A 21447-nucleotide genomic window follows, 5' to 3' on the forward strand; every position below is an offset into this window, starting at 1 on the left:
TCAAAGAAAGCCCACTCGGTATTTGAAAGATCTTTAAAAATATTTATTAGCTAAGAGGCTTAAAGAGTGTGTCGGGTGACCAGGACACAGCAGCACGCTGGGAAGTGTGTAATTCCTATGATTAAATTATATGCCAGATTAAAAGGCCTGGGATGGCTATAGTACAACGCTGGGCTGTTAAGGAAATGTCAGAGAACAAAAAAAGAAACTGAGATATCAGCATGTTCTCCATTCCTTCCGGAAACATCATCCCCCATGCCCCACCGAGCCGGAACCATTAACGAGTTGAGAGTGACGGAGGAAAAAAACTCCAGAAAAAAAACTAGATAAATATGTGCGATGACTCCCCATTCGGCCGTTACATGCTGGAGCGAGAAGAAGAAAGCCAGCTAGACCGGTTCTACTATCTCTCCTGGATAGAGGCTTGATCTGGAGGCTGATAAGTACTGAGATAACGACCACCAGCATGAAGAGTGGCAGATGGAGCGGACGGCCTATCTTGGGCTTTGCTCCGTATCAGTCTAAACCCTGCCTCAGCTGCAGCCATCTAAGTCCTGAATCAGCACAATGTTCGTTTTCACATCCTGAAGGACACTAGGAGCCTAATCTACAGTCGCAAAGTTCACCATTAACAACCCTCGTCACTCAGCTGTGCCGGGGGCTATTTAGGAGGCCAGCATGCATACCAGCTCTGGTAAGTCCAGTGGATCATCTGGAGCTACAAAGGCAGCACAAGGCAGGCTGTTTCATTACACTGACCACATCTTTATCCAGCAATAAGTGCAGCATGATAAAAACCTAAAACAGTAGCATATGTGTGATATAGTCCAAAAAAAAAAAAGAAATGGCCACGCGTCTTTTCCAATATCGACAGAAATAATGAAACTTTTGCTACCTTTAGACTGCAAGTAAATGCACCCCACATCTGATTTACTGCCCAAAACCAAATTTGTTGTTTGGTCGTTCATATTATCTTTTTAATTCGGCCTGAATCTGGCATCATTTTGAACAGATCACGCTCCTGAACTGACCCGCATGTGCAGAAGAACAACAATACATCCAGTGTACTCTACTGTTCAACAAACTCTACTGTCCTTTACTTTTCATTAACATTACTACACTCCTTTCACATCAAACTTTAATGTGTGCAAACTGCTGCTTTAAAATCGGAGAACAAACAGTAGACACTAAAATATACATAATGAACAAAGTGTTGAATTTCTGGGCTTGTTTTTTTGTGGAAGCCGACCAAACAGAGACAGGAAGCTCATTTTCTTTCATTCACAAGCTGTGAAAAAGAATGATAGCAAAGTCAGAGCCAAACTGGCGATATTTCCCGGATAAAGAGACTTGAGCCACATAAAGCTCCATTAACTCTTTTGCTTCTCTCTATTTTTCTAAACGTCCTTGAGGTGAATGTGAGTTTGAATAGCTGTTAGTTGGATTTCTCTTGTTAGAAAGCACTGTGTTTACCTGTTTAAACTGCCTGCACTAGACTCACTCCTTCAAAACCAAAGACATGAAGCATTACCATGTTCAGGTGATGTTGCTGTAAAGGGTCTGCACACACAAAGATATGATTAAGCCTGAGCTGCACTGGCGTAAAAGTCATGAATACCAACCTGACTGTTCAGACTGATGTCATACTGCCATGTACTGGATATGTATTGGATTTCAGTACCACATATGAAAGTGGCTCAAACTGGACCTAAAGACATCAGATTCAATGTTTTTGCTGCTCATACTAGCACACAAAAAGCAAATCTGTGTCACATATGAAGAAAAAGATTTGGGCCACTTTTACGCACAGTGTGAACGTAGCCTTATTGGCCAACACTGATATCGATATGATATTTTTATTTTAATTAAAAACTGCTAAGCTTTAAAAGTTCCTGTTTCTGAAATGAAGCACATGCAGCACAAAAGCATGCAAAATGATAATAAGGGATGCACTGACACTTTGGTCATATTTTTGGCCAAAAATTGTAAAAAAAAGGCACTTTTGTGTCTTGGCCAAAAGAGAAAATAGAGAGAGAGAAAGAAAAAAAGAATAAACAGGCCTACACTGAAGTGTCAAAATCTAAGACCTTACAAATCATTTTAATGAAAATAACAAATAATGATTAAAAACAATTTGTTTTCTGCTCTTTTCTGCACCCGTCAGTGTCATTTGAGCAGCAGCAGATCAACAATAAATATATCGGCAGTATAGAACCTTTTTACGGTTTCTATGAGAGACATTATGCAAGCGATTCTTTGTCACTGCTCATGCTGCGGACACAATACTTAAGAATTTCTCCTTAATGGGTTTGATACCACTTAAAACCACAACATCCAGCAAGATTTGCTTGACACAGCAAAATGACAGAAGCAGGAAGTTCCTGCCAGCGTCTGTAGCCACAGTTTTTGAAATGAAAATAAATAAATAAATAAATAAAAATTATGACAGTGCTAAAATGCAATGTATAACTAAAACAATGGAATTCTTTGTCATATCTGGCAAACCATTCACTGTGGCAGAGGACAGTGGTTTCATGGCATACACAGTAGCTCACAAATTGAAATCATTGTTGTATTTAAGTTTTAAATTTGTTATTTTTTTATAAATGTATGGTTATTCTAGTATAATACTTGACCACACACTCAAAGTTCTTTTGTTAAAAGGCTACAAGCACTTCTATAATTTTTCAGGATAGATTTGTTACATAATTCATACACTTTTTTCTCCAATATTCAAACCAGCACTCGTTGCTGGTTTCGTCCTGTTACTGATACTGAGTATCGGATCAAGCCGTCTCTACAAATGACGCCATAACACTATTTGTACAGCCTTACTTGGCTTCACAATCTACAGGGCATTTTGTTCCATTCTTTTCCTTCCACAGGGACGATCACTGTGGTTCTCAGCACAAGATCTATGACTCCAATCTTTCTCTGGGCTCAGACAAACAAATTCAACAAACAGATATATCACACAGGTACACATTGGTAAGACAGGCAAGGTAGATTGCAATCAGCCATGGGAATGTAAGTACGTATTATCTCACGTTGGGAATGAAACGGGAAAACAGCTTCAGGCAGATATGAGGAGCACCAAAAGTCCCAAAGACTGGCAATGCATGGGGGTCAATGAGGACACAAGCTGCCATCAAAAAAAAGGCACTAACGATTCTACAATCATCCCCAAACAAAATCTACTACACAGAAGAACCCAGTGAAATAAATGTAACCACCCACCATCAGTGCACTACTAAACACCGTATAGGAGACTTCTTTTTCTCACTGCCTGACAGTGACTGTTTAGGATACATTTCCTCGAAATAGTCAATGTGGGGGGGCTGCAGGATGTCCAGAGCTGACAGGACCTGTAAGAGTCAGAGAGAGAGAGAGACAGAGAAAGAGAGAGAATGTGCAACAGGGGATCAGCACTGATGGCAATGAGCACAGGCACTGACACCAGCCTTCACATGACATCAGCCTGTGAGGCCCCAGCAGCCTGGGGAGAGCTAACAGCCCACAGAGAGCAAAGGTTAGGTAACGTTAGCCCAGACAAAGGCTGTATTGGAGCTAAGCGACACACTGTCAATACTGGTATATGGATATTAGTATAACACAACAACACTGGATTTTAGTTTTAGCTGCGTAACCGCAGACAAGTTCAATCAAAACGTTTTTAAGACTTTTTTAATACCACAATGTGACAATATAGAAATGTAAAACACACTCTTAACATACAGTCATATGAAAAACCTTGGGCGCCTCTAGTCAAACATTTTGTTGAAGTGAAAACAAGAACAGATCCTCCACAGAGAACACACTTCTACACATTTCAGTGTACAATTATTGTTTATTTGCTGATTTTAACATAATGAAAAAATAAGACATAAGATGTGGCCTGTGCACAGTTATGGAACATTTTATATTTGATATATTTTTTTCCAATATGCTAAATAAATAAAGCAAATAAACAGAAATTGTGCACTAAATTTTGCAGAAAAATGTCATATTTAAGTTCTCTGTAGAGGATGTGTTAACTTATTTACACTTTGAAAACCAACAAAACAAGCAGTTTGATTGAGGATGTTTAAACTTTCACATATGACTGTAGCTCACAGCCATTAGGGGACGGGCAATATGACAATATTTATCGCTATTGTGATGAATGACATCACATTATGTCACAATATGGTTTTCTGAGCATATCATCAGTATTTGAAGAACACCAACTACATGTTTTATAACAAAGAGAGCATAATTAAACCTGCTTTATTGGATTTAGAGCAGTATGTAAAACGTTTTATAAAAATCATGGTAGTAAAAAGCATAAAAAAGTGTTTAATAGTATTTTAAATGTGGCACTGCTGGTTCTTTTTGTCTGTTTCAATTTATCAAACCTCAGAAAAAAAAACTAAATACTGTGATGCATATTGTGTACGATGAAAATGTCTTGATGTCATTCTTTTGCCATGTAGCCCATCCTTAATAGCCGTATCGACATATTGTGTATGGTAGCTCCAAAGTAGGTAATGCTAGTTTAATGCACTTCCCTGTGTTGCATGAGCAACCCTAAATTATTCTATGTACGAGAGTGACAGTAGGTCAAAAAAAAAAGAATTTAATACTTAATAAGATCTCTAATTTGTAAAATGTAATTTTAGGCAAATTAGAAGACTTTTTAAGGACCTCCAGACACCCTGCCATTTGTACTGATATGTTACACCTTACTTAATGTCTGTCATTTGCTAAGTGTTTCAAATTGTTTTTAAAGAGCAGATTAAAATTCATAAAGATTCAACAAATGGTACTTTAATTCTGGTGTTTGTCTGGTTAATGCTTATAATACTGTATAAGGTTCTCTTTGGTGTGATTTTGAGAAAGAAAAACAGACAAGCTTCAGTCATTTGCAAAAATTTGAATGCCCCCAGTCAGAGGAAATGCATTGCTGTGAAAGTGAAAATCAAATTAATATATCCTCTTTGTTTATCTATTTATCTAGATGATATCTATTTATTTGCTGAGTTTAACGTACTGGAAAATAACAAAACATAAAGTGTAAAATGTGCCTTATCTTTTGCACAGGCCACAATGTATGTTTAATGTTTTGTCCAATATGTTACATTTAGCAAATAAACAGTGATTGTGCATTAATATATGCAGAAGTTTGTTCTCTGCAGAAACTTATTTTCACTTAGAAAATCAGCAAGTCAACAACCAAACATGTAATCTGACCAGGGGTTCCCAAACATTTGCATATGACTGTAGGTCAAGTTTGGAAGGTATTCGTCCAGTATAGTGTACCGTCAGTGTAATCAATTAAAGAGACATAAAGATAATCTGGTCCTGTGATAACGAGATTTATTGGGCAAAATAGTGTGATGTTGATTTTCATCAATTTCAATCAACCTCCCAATCAGATCAGAGCTGGTGGAGGGGAATGTGCGAACTTACATTATCATGCTTGAAGAAGCAGAGCATCTTCAGTTCACGGAAGACCCTCTTGCAGGAGACGAGGTTCTGGAAGACGTTGGGCATCTTTTTGAGGGCCACGCGCTTGCCGTCCCTGGGGTCAGTCACTGACCTGAGAGAGGAAGAGAGGTGCAATGAGCAAAGGTCTCGAACGCAGCAGAGACTCTGTTCCTCAGGGGTGAAACCCAAGTCACTCTGATGGCCTTCAGCACTTTTTTCTGTAAAATCAGCCGTGGAGGTCAGGCTGATTTTATAATGTGGATTTCTCTTTAACTTCCATCACTTAGTCTGGGGAGCTCGACAAAGCTCTACAATCTGTAGCCGAATGTTAAAAATAGATTTATCACCGCTCTGCCTCACTCATGTCGCTGACAAAGACAAGGTCCCCAATGTAGGATTAAAAGGTCAGCACAAACGAGACTTCTCCATTCTTTCGCAAATCATTTTAAAAATTACAGGACACCATTAGGAAAGAAACACACACAGAGCTAAACTCTCACAGACTTCATCAGCATTCACTTAACCTTTAGAAGTCACAGTTGTCATTGGTGACAACAAAAGCATGGTTTAATTCCATATTAATTATAAAAGGAATTTATTTCATGTCAATGTGTTTTGATGTGAACTGATTCACTACAGAGAAATTTCACTATAGAGATTCACTATAATGAGAAACCTACCAACTCATTTTTCTCTATAAAGGTGGTGTCTGGAACCAAGGGCCACAATGTCTACAATGCAATACAGTAGGTCCAGCCCAGCCACAACCCCAATAGGGCCAAATCCTCTGGACATTCTTATTCTGGACCAAGCGACAGGCAGATTCTACAATGCCAAGGCAGCAACAATTTGTCTGTGGACTGATGCCATTAACTATGTTAAGACTTTGTAACCACTGACATTCTGCTAATGTTGAATACTTTTATATACACTGTCTATTTTTTCTTATATATATATATATATATATGTTCTTTTTTTTAGCCCCTCACTCCAGTCCTTTTCCATTTGTGCCATGGGTATGCAGATAATGTTGACTGTATGTCAACTACGGAAAAACAATAAAAAGCTATTAACAAAATAAATAAATAAAATAGTGGCAAATCCAAAAACAATGCATGTACTTCTCCACCACAAACTGATGAAACAATACACATTTTAGACAAAAAACTATTTCTCGGGCAACAGGCAGTGTGTCCATAAGCATTTCAGGTAAAAATTTTCTGTGAAGGAGCTTTAATAACCATTAAACTCATCTGGTTCCTCTCAACTCTGAGTCGGTTAGTTTCTCTAGAGGGGAGTATTTCACATCAAGCCACTCTGAATGACTTTGTTTATATCTTAACAATTCAATTATGCAGAAACGTTTAAAAATCCGAGGAATTTCTCTTTGATTATAAAATTCTAAACATTCAATAACAGGCTTGTATTCATAAGAAAAGAAGATTTTTTTCATGATTTGAATGTGATGAAAACTTATTGTGGGTTTGGTCTTGTTTTCCAGAAAGAAATAAACATCCTTCACATTTTTGTCATTGCTTTGACACCAAAACACTTCAGAAGTACGAACTCAAAGCTGTTGACAGAGAATTTACCAAACACACCAAGTCAAATGTCAATGTAGTTGCACAAGTCATTCTGAACAGCAGCAAACCCAAGTAATAACTCTCGAGTTCTTTCAGTATTTGTCCCTGATTAGCTGTTAGACATTTAACATCTGATCAGGGATGTGTTCATGAAACACAGCACACAATCTGCTTCAGAAGAGTGGATATAACAAACAGTGAGCCAGACTGTAGAGTTCAAAAACAAGTCCCAACAGAAGCTACTCTGTCTGCTCTTTTTTCGTAACGATCAGGAGGCTGCAACACTCAGCAGCGAATCCTCAGAGGGCTGATAATTGGAGCACATAGCGTTGTGTCCCAGCGCACCTCATCTGAGGCGTTATGGAACATCCTGAACTCCAAACAACACGTAGGCTCCTTCCTGCTGCTAATGCAAGCTTCCAGCAGAGAGCCACGATAAGGGACGGAACTCTGCATCCTCACAGACCGCAAAAACCAACAGCCCAGCCCCGACTCTGAGCTAAGAGTGACTCTGCACAAAGTGCATCAGCTGTCTGATATTTTATGATATCATTAGATACTAGACTGCAGTGCTGAGAAGTGTCCAAGAAGCTGTTTCCTGGAATCGATCCATAAAAACAACAGCTTCACTGACTGCGCAAAGTCACTAACGTGTTAGTCATTAAAGCTGCCCCATAGTGAACCAAATCAGGAAAATGTATGACATTAGAGCTGTCAACTACTCTTTTTTATTCATATGGGAATGCAAAGGGTACAGCTGTCCAAAAAGAGCAACTTTCATTGACATCTGAATCAAACGTACAAGAATAAAGGCCTTAACCCTAAACTCTACTGATCAGCCAAGACATGTTTGGTGCACTGGACCTACAGGGCTAATGGAGGAAAGTTTGCTGCCAAAAACAGTACTGGTACCCTTCTTGAGGCCTGGATGTAGTCCATACTTTTCTCCATTTTCATTAGTCATTCAGTGTCAACCACATAAGCTACTACTTGAGTTTACTTAACAATTAAACACACTTTGAGGCCAGTGTGTGATGATCAATGTAGTTTGCACAATGCTATTTTGTGAGTATAAAGTCTCCATTACGTGTCAGACACATTAAGCCAGCAGTACACTTCAAGCAAAAATGACATTCAGAAGCAAAACAATCTTTCTGGCCATAATTACACGGTGGTTTGAGTTTGTGTAGACAAATTCTAAACAGACCTCCTAACCACTACCCTGTTTGTTCTGAGACCTCCACCAGACTGTGACTGGTCAACAAGTCACATGTCTGCCTGTGACACTGCATGGGACAGAGCTCTAGTGGTGCTGAGTGAGAAAGATGTACACAAGTGGGGAACTGTCAAGGCCTTAGGGTTTGATAAGGCCTGATTTCTGTCCATTTTTATTTAATATAATCATTATGACTGTCTTATTTCAACGTTAAGTGTTGGTTGGAATTAAAAAGGATATATTTCTTAACTGCCCAATGGAAAATTGTCCAATTAGGATTTTTTCCCCTGTGGTGTATGGTACACTCTCAGAAATAAAGGTATGAAACTGTCACTGGGGCAGTACCCCTCTTGTCACTCGCTCCAGGCTTTTTGTTTTATTGTTCTGTTTTAAATCATTAGGTTATGAAAAGGTACAAATCTGTACTTTTCACCTGGAAAAACACAGTTATGGTACACAATTGGACCTTAAATCTACTGTTGTACCTTTGAGGGTATACTTACATTGCATGTACCTTAATGAACAACAAACATACCTGCACAGAACCTTTATTTCTAACAGTGTAGACACAGCCAAGTTAGCGCTCCCTCTTGTTAGGACTTTAGGAACTGAACTGAAGGCCTAAATGCCTGTCAGATTTACCCCTAGCATAATTAGGAAATGACAGATCAATCTACCAATCATAGTTTGATTTAGAATGGGCGGGACCAATTTGGAGAGAAAGATGTCCCTGTAGGCTTTCAGGACGTCCTAGATAAAACAAGCAGTAGCCTGACCAATTGTTGTGCATTGTCAGGTGTCAGAAATGGAAAACAGTGACAGCTACATGTCTTCTTTACTGAAGGAGTCATTATAAAACTAACAGAAGCTAAAATATATGTTAAGGTGTGTTACAAGCTCCAAATAAAAGATGGAATGCCTTTTATAAATGTCCACATTTAATCTAGAACGGCCAACTTTAAGGTAAATCACTGTTAGCTCAACACTATATACTGCTAGAATCACACAGAGGCACTATCAGAAATTAGCCTTATTATAAGGGTGTTTTTTCCCTTTAAATCATGTCTTTAAATCATGCTTTAACATTTGTAGCCTGAACTGACGTTCTAGCTTTAACAGACATGGTTTGCCATTTATGCACACCAAGTTCTTTATAAGTATGCTTCCAACAGTGGTTAAACGATAGCAGTTGACTGATCGACTACACTTCTACATAGGTAAATTTGATTTTTCACACTATTGCTTTCAAAATGAGGCATATAATGTACAAGCTGCTCTTCTGAAACGGGCACTATGACTGCATGACACTCCACTGAGCACTTTCCACATACGGATGTGTAGTCACAAACTCACACACTGTGGCAGATCCATGAGCTCACGAGGCGTGAGTGTCCTGCCCCGAGCCCCCACACCGCCTCAGCTCGCGGGCTAACTGAGGAGGCCACTGATGTATTCACGCCCGTATTTATTTTTGGAAATGGAGAGAAGGGAAGTCCCACCACTCAGTGAAGTATGATCTGCTACTGAGGGCATGGCACTGTGGGGATAATGCAAGTCCGGCGAAGGATCATGCATTAAACATAGCCCTGTGCTGTAAAAAGACGACAGTGAAAAAGGCCTTTGAGGACTTACAGCAGGACACTGGATCAGCATGGCGGAGAAAGGGAACTAGATGTTGCACAAGATAAGTAAAAGGTGAGGGGAATGTGCTAAAAGAAGACTTTAGGTAATGTGACCTTCCAAGATATTATCTCGGGAAAAAAAAGTCATGCTGAGCTGTTGATTGAACGTATTGGGAAAACATTGATTGACTCCATAAATAATTAACAGAGAACGTTGCTTGGGGCACACGTACATGCACGCACCAACACACAAATAGATACACATTCACTGAGCCTGGTGCAGGCATGTGATTCATGAGCTGGATTAAACAACAAGGAGAGGGGGAGGAGAGAGAGACAGAGCAGCTGGTGTGAGAGAGACAGTGTGGGGGGGGGGTATTAACCCTTAGAAACTGTAATTCAGTATTAATTATTTGTTAAAGGGCCCGTCTCATGGTAAAACTAACTTTGCTTTCTTAATAAAAGAGTTTGGTGTAGCATGTTTATTAGAAAAGCTTCAAAATGCAAAAGCTTCCCTCTCCACTCCATACTGTCCATATATGGAAACTAAGCTGCAAAAACAGCCTGTTTTGAATCCACTGTTTTTGTGATGTCACAAAAAAACAAAGACTTTTGCATACATAGACATCAGCAAAACAGCCCAGCATCAACTATACATTTTGGAGTACAATAAATGCATCATCAAATACTGGTTTGAAACCTCGGTTTTATAACCTACTTTATAATAGGAATTCCCTTTATAAAGGGTTTATAAATGGTTTATAATTAATTTATTACTAACCATCTTTCATAAATCCTTTATGAGAGTCCTCTCATTGTAAAGAGGCACCGAAATAATGGTCAAATCTAAACACCTGTCTGATGATAATTTATTTTTCAGCGAATATCTGTCGCCATCATCATGTATCCCTAATCATTTATCGCAGTAACAATAAATCATATCTAGCTATTCTAGACTTCTAAGGGTTAAAAAACAGAGTCTGATAACCAAACAGAGAACTCAGAAGATTGGAGCAGGGACGTCCTCAGTGTATCCCTGGGCTTGTTGAGAGAGAGGGGGGGAGTGAATGCCCTGTAATTGAACTCATTAAAGCCGTGTCACCAGCAATGCCGCAGGCTCCCCTCCCCAGGTGGCAGACCCACTGACAGTCCAGACACGTGAGCCCAGATACAGCCTGCTGTGTTCCCTTAGCACTCTGATCACACTTAAGGACATGTCGTAACAAAACCTTGTGTTTCAAATATAGAAACTTTAATGTACATCAATGGTTGAGATTCTTTACCAAGTAGGCTAACTTAGAACCATTTCTATTCACCATGAAATCTTCACACAACTGGTGTTGTCAAATTGTTTGGGAAAAAAAGAAACACTTTATTCTACTGTAATCTACTGTAGATGTTGTGTAGATGGTCAATCTGTCTTTAATTACAATCCACTATATTCTTAAACCTAACCCTAACCTTAACTTCAACCCCAAACCTACACCTACACCTACATTAGCATAATGTTGTTGATGATCAACTGAGCATCACCATAAAGTTTGTTATAAGTGCAAGTATCTGTGGATCATTTATAGGGGCCATCCTATTAAGTGTGACCAAAAAAAGTTATATTATACACATACAGTTGTATACAAACGTTTGAACAACCCTGGTCAATTATATGTAAGTTTAACATTTTGGAAAAAATAAAATATAAAATATAAAATGTGGTATAACTTTAAAACAGGCCACTTTTTCTCTCTAATATATTACATGCAGAAGATAAACCGTAATCGTGCATTAAAATGTGCGGAGGTGTGCTCTCTGAAGAGGATATGTACTTATTTTACTATAAAAATCAACAGAGAGAGAGAGAGAGAGAGAGGAGAGAGAGAGAGAGAGAGAGCATGACAGTGACGGAATGCTTTCCAAAGATAAGAGAACAAAACCTCTAAAACAGAAAGACCTCACTCACTTCCCTTTCAGTCTCAGCTTTTAATCAGCAACCTATTAAAGATGAAAAACTCTTTTTCAGAAAGAAGAAAGATTATCTGACCACTTCAAATATTTTCCCTCTCTAAAAAAAAAAAAAAAAAAACATTAACTGAACCTCATGAAGCTGGAACTCATTAACATCTTTTTAAACTTGTCAATACGCAAACCAGAGTGGGCCGATGGTGCTCAGGTCGATATTCTGGTCTACTACGGTGAAGGATAATATTCAGGTGGTGAAGGCTGGGCCAGCTCAGTCTAAAATCCTGAGGTCATATGAATCACACTTCTTAGTGCAGTGTTTGCCTTTTATATCCAAGTGAATACCAAGGGCAAGCATTTGTAAAGCACAGTGAGTGCTGGAAACTAGTGGTGAAGGCATCTTTCTAGGCATTTCTGACATGATAATTATTTCTGTGCTTGTACACAGTTTGTCAAGTGGCTCAGAAACGTTATAGAAGTACGAACATCTCTTAATGCACATTCTGCCAAATCACATGACTGGCTGTGTGACAGGAAATCAGAAAGTCTAATGATCCCAGATCATTAGTCTTACTCACGTAATACATGATGAGGGCCAGGACTAGGACTGGGTTTCGTTCAGAGCATATATAAGACCTACACTGATGCTGATACCTTCATCCCCAAGTAGCACTTTTTTTGATACCTCTATTTGTTAATATTGGCCTCAGTCTGGTGAAACATGCTTCAGACGTTTTTGTCACTTTTTGTCAATGCCAACGATTTCAATGCTGTATTTATGACCTGGGAACTGGGAGGTTTCCAACTTCCAAGTGAAAAAAATCCTCTTGAATTGCTGTAAAATACAATTCCCACTTGGAAAGCCAGAGTTTCTCAAAAACGCAGAGTTTTCTGAAATCCAAGACTTCTGAAGTTCTATTAGGGGTGCATTAAAAATGTGAATTCTGAGCTGATGCTCATATTTGACATTTTTCAGGTACGTATCTGCTTATGCCCATACACAAACTTCTACAAAATTGGAAACTATCTGGACCAGCACTAGGGAAAAATACAACATGCATGACCATTCAAGAACAGGGTGAAAGGGGGTTAACAAAGTATGCAGAGCAACTGATGGACTACAGTCTGTAATTGAGAACTACAACGTGCACCTATATGGCAAGAGGAGATAATAAGATGGACAACAAGTGTGGAAACATGGAGGTGGTTTCAATACTGATTATATACTTACACTTTGTATCTTTTACTGTTTTGTACTTAGAATGTACTTAGAAAAAGTGGTCTGGATTTTCTCTAAATGAATGACACATAATTTAAACAGCCAATCACCAGTCTAGATTTTGGGACAGTAATGTTTATTGACTCAGTGATGCTGATAACATTGACCTCTCAGGTATCGAAATCGGGTCTTGAATGACTGAGTTTCTTGATACTTAGTATCAAAGCAATTTGGTTGATACAAGTTCAAAAAGTATCCAAAATTGGACACCAAGCCCAACACAGGCACATTATTCCCTCCATGTGCTCCATCCAGGCCCTGGTTCTGACTTCTTACTCTGATGTGACAGAGAAAGCTGCCGATGGCTGCAGTTGGCACTAAAGAAAGTAGGAGTGTTGGAGGTGTCTTGGCTTGGTTTTCGTGCCACTGGCTCGGCGCGCACACTGACTCACACCTAGCTGTGGGGAATAGAAGAGAGAACTTTTCATGTGCTCAGCCAGGCTCAGGGCGCATGGCTGCTCAAAGCGTAGCACGATCATCCGCAAACAAGGCAAGGAGAGAGAGAAAATCCCCAAAAGCCAATGCTGTGGTGCAGCCTGGTGGAGCAGGTCGTCTTCTCATGAATACTACTCTCAAGCTGCATTCTCTCGGCCTTGCAGAGCCTGGCTGCTCAGAGGAGATAGCCTCTTTTTTGTGCCTCAAAGCCTATTGATTCTGCATGGCTAAACCATGTAGATCTGTATCGCAGCCAGATTGCCCAGTCTTGCGCGAATCAATGACACAACTTGGTGAGTACAACAATGTGCCAAAGAAGAAAAAAACCAAAAAAAACAGGCCTGAATCAGGCGGAGGAAAGCTGCAGCACAGCTGGTCCCTGCCTGAACTGCTTCAGTCTGTTTCTGCTGATCCGTGTCACTTGATTAAAAGCTTCTCTTGTGACCAAGCATTTTTGCTTCAGGCTTGAGCTCTCAGAACCGTGACAGCACAAAAAATGGGCGCAGGACGTTTTGTAATCCAAAACTATCAATTTTGCCCTCCTTATTAATATTTCACAGTCTATTATATGCAAGAAAGTGCACTGATACTGAGAGACAATGGCAAGCCTGAAACGTCAATGCTGTTATTTTTAGAAGCAACATATTGCAGAGGCCTGTTTCTTTAGGAAAGGTATCCATGATTATATGCATTTTTCAGAAGTATAATTTATGAGCCAGCGAAGGAGATGGAAGGAAGGAAGGAAGGAAGGGTCACTTCGCCGTGTTATTTATTGATACGGCTCCATTTTTAGCCACCGGCGGAGGCTGGTGATGTGACAGCGATTTTTGAGGCCCTACAGGTATTCGTGCTGCTCCTCCCTCTCTGACACACAACACATGACTTTATAACCACAGCTCTCAATATTTTATATCTGCCCTTCAATATCTTATTATAGCACACTAACCTTTGTGAAGCACAGTGGAGGTTTACTGACTTCTTGTTGGAACCTACTGAAATTTAATTACATATACAGTGCTGTGCAAAAGTCACTTGCATAAGGAAGTGATAGCTCCACACTTCTTTTAGATTTGAAAAAATTCCACAGATGTTTCTGTCCATTCTTCCACTTTGAGAAGACAACTCAACACTAAGGGTCTGAAAGGAGGTGTAGCTGTCAAGAAGCCACTGAAAGGAAATACACAAAAAAGAGAACAAAAAAAAAAACAACTGCAAATCAAACAAAGAAAACGCTGGTGTTCCAGGAACAACAGACTGGCCACCTCAACATCGTCACATGTGGTTGGGATTACTTGAATCGTGAGAGCAGTAAATGGAAAATGAAACCATCTTCTTCTATGAAAATTATGAAAGGAAGTCTCCCAGAAAGAATGGAAGCTAGAATAAAAGCAAAAGGTCCACACATTAAATACTAAAAAAATGAAATTATATTTAATTCTTGAGGCTTCTGTGTATCTGTTAAATATGTTTTCTGCTTTTTTCTTGACACTGAACAATCAATAACTTGTACTAAAATAAATGAAAGGTGGTCTAATTTTAATGACATGTTTAGATAATTCTTCACATTAAAGCCAAGGCTTGACCTTTGTAACTAAGCAGGTAACTCAGTGCTTCTGATAATCACTGATTCCACATAAAACAGGCAGACAATAGCTATTTAAATTCTTGTGATGCTGTCAGACATTGGAGCAGTGCTATAATACAAACTCCAACTAATTTCTGTTCAACATACTGCTAATAATAAGCCAAACAAATTTAAACCAAAAATGGCACTCACCCTCTCCCTCACTGCTGATTACCTAATCCAAAATTACTTGATGTTCCTGCACTATGAACCAATGTGGCCCCAGAGGAATGGTAGGAAGCAGCAGTTCCTTTTAAATAGCCATCACAGCTGTTGCCCTAGCTAGTAGAGAAAATAAACATATTTGCTCAGAAGAGGGACCACCATGCCTCCACTTTTCACCACTGTGTAACACTCAGCACCTTCAAGCATTAGAAAATGCCAGTAACCAGTAAAATGATTCTGTGACAAAAAGAACAAAAACACTCTGCACCCATTTCTCAGAAACCTCACCAAAAGGAACCACACAGAGGTTTCAGTGAAATACATGGTGAGAAGCACATGAGGATATAGTATCTCTCTGTTCCTCAGACGAGTGTTGCCCAATGATAGTCACGAATGTGTCTAGATGGTCACGCTCAGGTGCAAATTCTCCAGATCTGGCCAAGAAAGTTTCGTAATAGGCATAACATTACAACTTGACCTGACACAGTTTGTGAAATCAGAGCGTGACTCTACATTACTCTTCTAATTTAACACCATCAATATTTAAAGGGCTTGGGTCTGTCAAGCGCAAATGGCGACATTCAGCATTCACGCAGAGGCCAGGAAACAAATGGTTCACGCTGCGGAGACGTTCGCGCAATATCCTGAGGTTGGAACTGGAAAATCTAATGACTTCTAGTGTGTTGTCGCTCTGCTGTCACGGAGGACGAACATAAAGAGAATCAGACTCTTTGATAGTGAGGCCTGGGAGAACACAGTGGCTGCACTGTTTCTGGCACTGCCACTCAGCCTCCCGTCCCCATTCACTTTGATTCCTCTAATTAATCCACAAAGCCAAGCCTCTCCTCCTAACCCTCCCCGTCACAGAACTCCTAGCGAAGTGCTTCTGGGCCCTGGCCCGTTCACCTTGGCCCCTCCACACGGTGCAGGCAGGGCCGAAAGGCCCCGTCCAAAGCCACCATCAGCACTGGGCTCATTATGCATGCTGATTGCGTTTAAACCTCCGGTCCCCTCAGGGCGGGGAGTGTGTTTGTATTAGCGTGGCACAAATTAGCATATGCCTGCATAATGAATCAAAAAGGCAGTGCATCATGTCGAAGGATCTGGAGTCCCTACACGTTTCGTGTGACACACTTTCACTAGCGCTCCGAACAAGGAGCCAGTGTGAGACGACTCACCTCCTCACCGCAGCTGAACAACCAGAATCAGTAAAACAGAAATGAAACTGAGACTTCTTACAGGATTTATACTCAGGGGCTCCCAAAGAGGGACTCTTAAGGAGCTTCTTGCAGAAGTTGGTTTAAAGTATTTATTAAGTTGTTCTCAACTGCAGTTCATGGTCTGTGTAACTGCCCACATGACTACCTTAATATCCTTTTCAGCACGTAATATTCATTGACTGCTGAAGGTGAACACCGTAGTGCAGAAGTGACCTATAACTGGGATTAAGCTTTAAACCCAGCTTTTCCATGTGACAGCTATGGATGCGTGGGCTCAGGGACACATTTTCCACATTCACACCAGGATGAAAAATGTGGTATAAAACATACTATCTGGTTATTGATCTCCTCTATGTTAGCTGAGGTCAGGAGTTGATATCACCTGTGCCCAGGGTCCCTAGACACGTTTCAGATTCTGGCCACTAAAAATGCAGAGCTTGAGGCCAATGCCTTGAAGATTTTTTGTGTTTTTTGCTCTTGTAACAAACCCAGACCTGTTGAATTTTCACACATTCACAAATATGCACCATTAATATCAAAACTACTACTTTTTACACAGAAATCTAGAGCCTGTTAGATCAGACATGGAACTAATCGCAGCAAATCAGATTTTATCTGAATTCACCAACTCTAACATTAACGCTCCTATTGCGACGGCTAACATCATGACAAGTGACAACTTCTTTTTAAAACTCATTTAGACTGTACTTCTTCATAGCCTGCCATAAGGGCTGGGTTACTAATATATGACTTTTCTGTGCTGACATAAAGTTTGGATACATTTGATGTTTTAAAATGGATGGATATTTCTGGTTGGTGAGCTATTTTCAGTCCAGCAGTGATAACGACGTATTAAAACCTCAGCAGCACTGCTTTGTCTGATCCACTCGTACCAGCGCAACACCAGCAGTTTTTACGTACCTCAGTCACTGCTGAACTGCTAATAGTAGACCAACCAAATAAATACAGCAAACAGCATCCTGTGACCACTGATGAAGGACTAGAGGGTGACCAACACAAACTGTGCAGAAACAGATGAGCTACTGTCTCTCATTTTACATCTACAAGGTGGTCCAACAAGGTAGGAGTGTCTAATAGAGTGGACAGTGAGTGGATACAGTGTTTAAAAACTCCAGCGGCACTGCTGTGTCTGATCCACTTGTGCCAGCGCAACACACACTAACATGCAACCATGTCAGTGTCACTGCAGTGCTGAGAATGACTCAAAACCCAAATAATACCTGCTCTGTTAGGGTCCTGTGGTCTTCCTGAGCATTGAAGAGCAGGGCAAAAGGGAGCTAACAAAGTATGCAGAGAAACAGATGGACTACAGTCTGTACTTGCAGAACTACAAAGTGCACCTATATAGTAAGTGGAGCTGATAAAATGGACAATGAGTGTAGATACAAGGATACTTAATGAAGCAGCCGGTCAGTGTGTTCTTAAAGGTTTTTAAGTTTATCTTTCTAATGAAGTGTTCTGAAATCATTGAGGCTATGCATAGCTTGCTGTTCAGTTAAGACCATTTTATTGTTTGGCCTTCGATTACTTTATTAATCATCAAAACAACTAGTTGATTACTCGATTACTCATGTAGTCAGCAGTGAAAGCCCTAAACTACGAAACTTGTACAGAACCACTGATTCCTCCATATATTAAGTTATTCATTTGGTAAAAGTACACATTAAAATACAAATGAAACTGAAATTCCTGAGATGAGTATAATATCTGTAGAATGGATATGTGATGGAGTCAGTAGAGGTACGGCACACATCTGTCCACCGATGTGAAATGAAGGAGTCAAAGGAGATTGCGCACACATTAGTGCATCTGTCCCACAATCCCTGGCTCTTTAAATAGGGGGTTTTAGAGTAGATCTGCTGGCTTCCACCAATCATTTGCTAGCTGGCTGCAGATTTGGGTCGATGACCTAGTTATTTGGAAAATTAAAAGTGTTAGAGAGACGTAACGATTTGAACATGCCTTGAGCACCGTGCACTGAAAATGAAAAAAACACAGCCGCAAAGAGATTTTAAGAAAATCACTTTTTCCCGGGGAAGATTTTGGCTCTCCGACTCACTTTCTCAAATCTAATCTGGCCCTAAATCAGATTAAGAGGATAAATTTGGTGACAGTCACAGAATATTAAACAGATGTGAGTGGCGACAATGAGACATCAAAGCTGAACTGAGAAGGAAAGGTTAGAGCCTAACCCACTCCTAAACTTCATAAATAATAAACTGAAATGCCCCAGAAAACACACTACAGCTAAGCATCTTTCTTTCTTCTATTGATTTACAGTGAAAACTACTTTGCTAGTCCTTTTTTACCCTGTTCTTTAATGCTCAGGACCCCCACAGGACCACCACAGAGCAGGTATTATTGGGGTGGTGGGTCATTCTCAGCACTGTAGTGACACTAAGTTGTTATTGACATGTTAGTGTGGGTTGCACTGGTACGAGTGGATCAGACAGAGTTTGTCAACACTTGTCAACACCAACCAAAAACATCGAGCCATTTTAAAATATCAAATATATATATTTTTTATCAAGACAGACTATCATATATAGAGTACTTGAATACGAATTCACTTACCAAAAACAAGTGATACACTGCTACACATCAAATGAGCCATTTAACACTGAAAAGCTGAGTTATTTGTTTTGCCATAATATTCAAATGTAATTATTTAATTACATATTTAATCACACAGTTCACTAAAATATACAATGGCATTTGATTCTGCATCAGCTGGTTTGAGTCTGCACTATGGTTGTGACAAATTCACAAAATTCATTATTTGATTTGATACGATTCCATGGTGTCTTGATATGATTTGTATTTCAAAACAGCAAAAAACAGAGTGGCTGAAAATGTGACTTATATTTCTGTCAACGTTTTCATTTACAGTTTATTAGAGCAGTCATTATTACAGAAGTACAATATTAGAAATAAAAGATTCACAGTGTCCCAATCTAATGCCCTAGCAACAAGCTAATGTTAGCCCCAAGCTAACACACTAGCCACAAGCTAACATGCTAGTCACAATACAGTGATATGATACAATGAAATACACTGTGATACAATTCAATACAATACATTATACTGCTTTGTTAAACTCTTAGTCTACACTACTGACTTTTTATATTCTTTCCATGTCAAGAAATGACAAAAATGTGTCAAAAATGAAGAGCAAAATAAGACTGTAAGCACAACAATTACGTCTTAGCGAATTCAAGCGACAATGTAAAACGTCTGCTACAAACGAAGCACTGTCTAAAAGCTCAGAATCCTGATTTCAGATGAAATTTCTACCAAAGAGAAATATTTAACATCAAATTACAACACGCTTTATGTTCGGCAATACCTGAGACTTCATAGTATTACATGCATTCTCCTATCTACACATAACATGCCTTATTACCAGTGAGCTCAGATGAAATCACAGAAACAACAATCTGTTATCATTTAAAGTGACCTGAAAATCTACGCTGGGCCTAGGGCAGCGTTTGGTGGGTCTGTGAGGAATGGTTCACGTGCATCTACTTCACTCTGGAAAGCTTTAGCAGTATTAGCAGCAACACTCAGTCTGTATATTATGAGCCTGTTACAACATGCTAGTCCACAAGCTTCAGCAGACCAGAGGGCCTGCAGGGGGCAACTGGTGGCACCCAGACAACGAGCTGAATTCTCACATTAATTCATTTGCCATCTGTGTAATATTATGGAGGAACTCGGCACTCGGGCATGGAGGAGCATCATAAAGCTGTAAATATGAAAGCAACGAGAGGCACTTGTTCAAATAACGAGAGAGAGAGTTAGTGTGAGAGAGAGAGGGGGAAGGTGGAGAGAGAGCGAGACGGGGAGGGAGAGAGAGATAATAGCCCATTAGCTTATCATCAGTGATTATCTACACTCCACCATTTTTTCTCTCTTTTCACAATACATCTGGGTCTGGCGTTGTTGTCTGGCTGTGGCTCTATTATATGCTTGGTTATACAATGGGTATTTTTGGGTCTTCATAAAAACTCTTGTTTCAGGAAAAACATTTTTTTTAAATAAGCAAATGTCTGAAAATGGAAGATATTTATAATGCATGCTATACAGTGCCAGTCAAAGGTTTAGACACACCTAACAGGATATGTGCTTTTCATAGACAAATATGAATAGTAAGAATGATGCCAAATTTGTACTGAATGTACTGAATTTAAATTTAAATTGGAAGAATGAAAAAAAATCTTTCTTAGAAGGGGATTCCACCAATTTTTACAAATTTCATACATTTCAAAATGCAGTCTTTGAGATATAAATAAAGTCATTCATAGTGGTTTGATGTGAAATGTAGAGAAAATGACAGATTTCTTTACAGGGGTGGTGACAGAAACCAGGTGTTGTGATGTCTACTGCACAAACAAAGCCATTTTAGTTACTATTCAAAAGGACAAGTCGATTTACAAGAGGTTTTATATGTAATGTTGATGGTGAATCTGAAATCTTTGGGTACCATTTCTTCCTTAAAACACACTGCATGTACCTCTTTGAAACAAACGGTGTTTAAAAATACAGTTCAGGGAAAAACCTCCCTGAACTCAGGCATATTTATAACAATTCCATGTAATTACTTTCTGTGAGGAGCTTTTAGAGGCATTAAGCACTTCAGACGTCTAGTTCTTATCACCACCATTGTGAACAATTCTGACTCGATAAGCTTGTCTAGAATGACGCATTAAACACCAAACCACTCAGAATGACTCTTTGTTTATATCTTAATAATTTAATTTAAATGGGCCACCAACAAGTGGTTTTCATCGTATGTGAGTCTTCTTCAGTTCTGCTGGAAAGGCATCTCAGATGGCTTTTCTTAAAGCTGCTAGCGAGAGA

General features: G+C 39.5%; 1 protein-coding gene across 1 annotated transcript in view; it reads right to left on the reverse strand.

Annotated features, from left to right (window-relative positions):
• The window catches only part of nlk2 (nemo-like kinase, type 2), a 100216-nt gene that overhangs the window by 50979 nt on the left and 27790 nt on the right, over positions 1–21447 (reverse strand). Inside the window, exons 2-3 of the mRNA XM_036564650.1 lie at positions 5449–5578; positions 3310–3365 (exon numbers count right to left, since the gene is read on the reverse strand). Of these exons, the coding sequence (XP_036420543.1) occupies positions 3310–3365; positions 5449–5578 (186 nt within the window). The remainder of the gene's footprint in view (positions 1–3309; positions 3366–5448; positions 5579–21447) is intronic.

This window comes from Colossoma macropomum, unplaced genomic scaffold, assembly GCF_904425465.1.
Source record: "Colossoma macropomum unplaced genomic scaffold, Colossoma_macropomum, whole genome shotgun sequence".
Taxonomy (NCBI): Eukaryota; Metazoa; Chordata; class Actinopteri; order Characiformes; family Serrasalmidae; genus Colossoma; species Colossoma macropomum.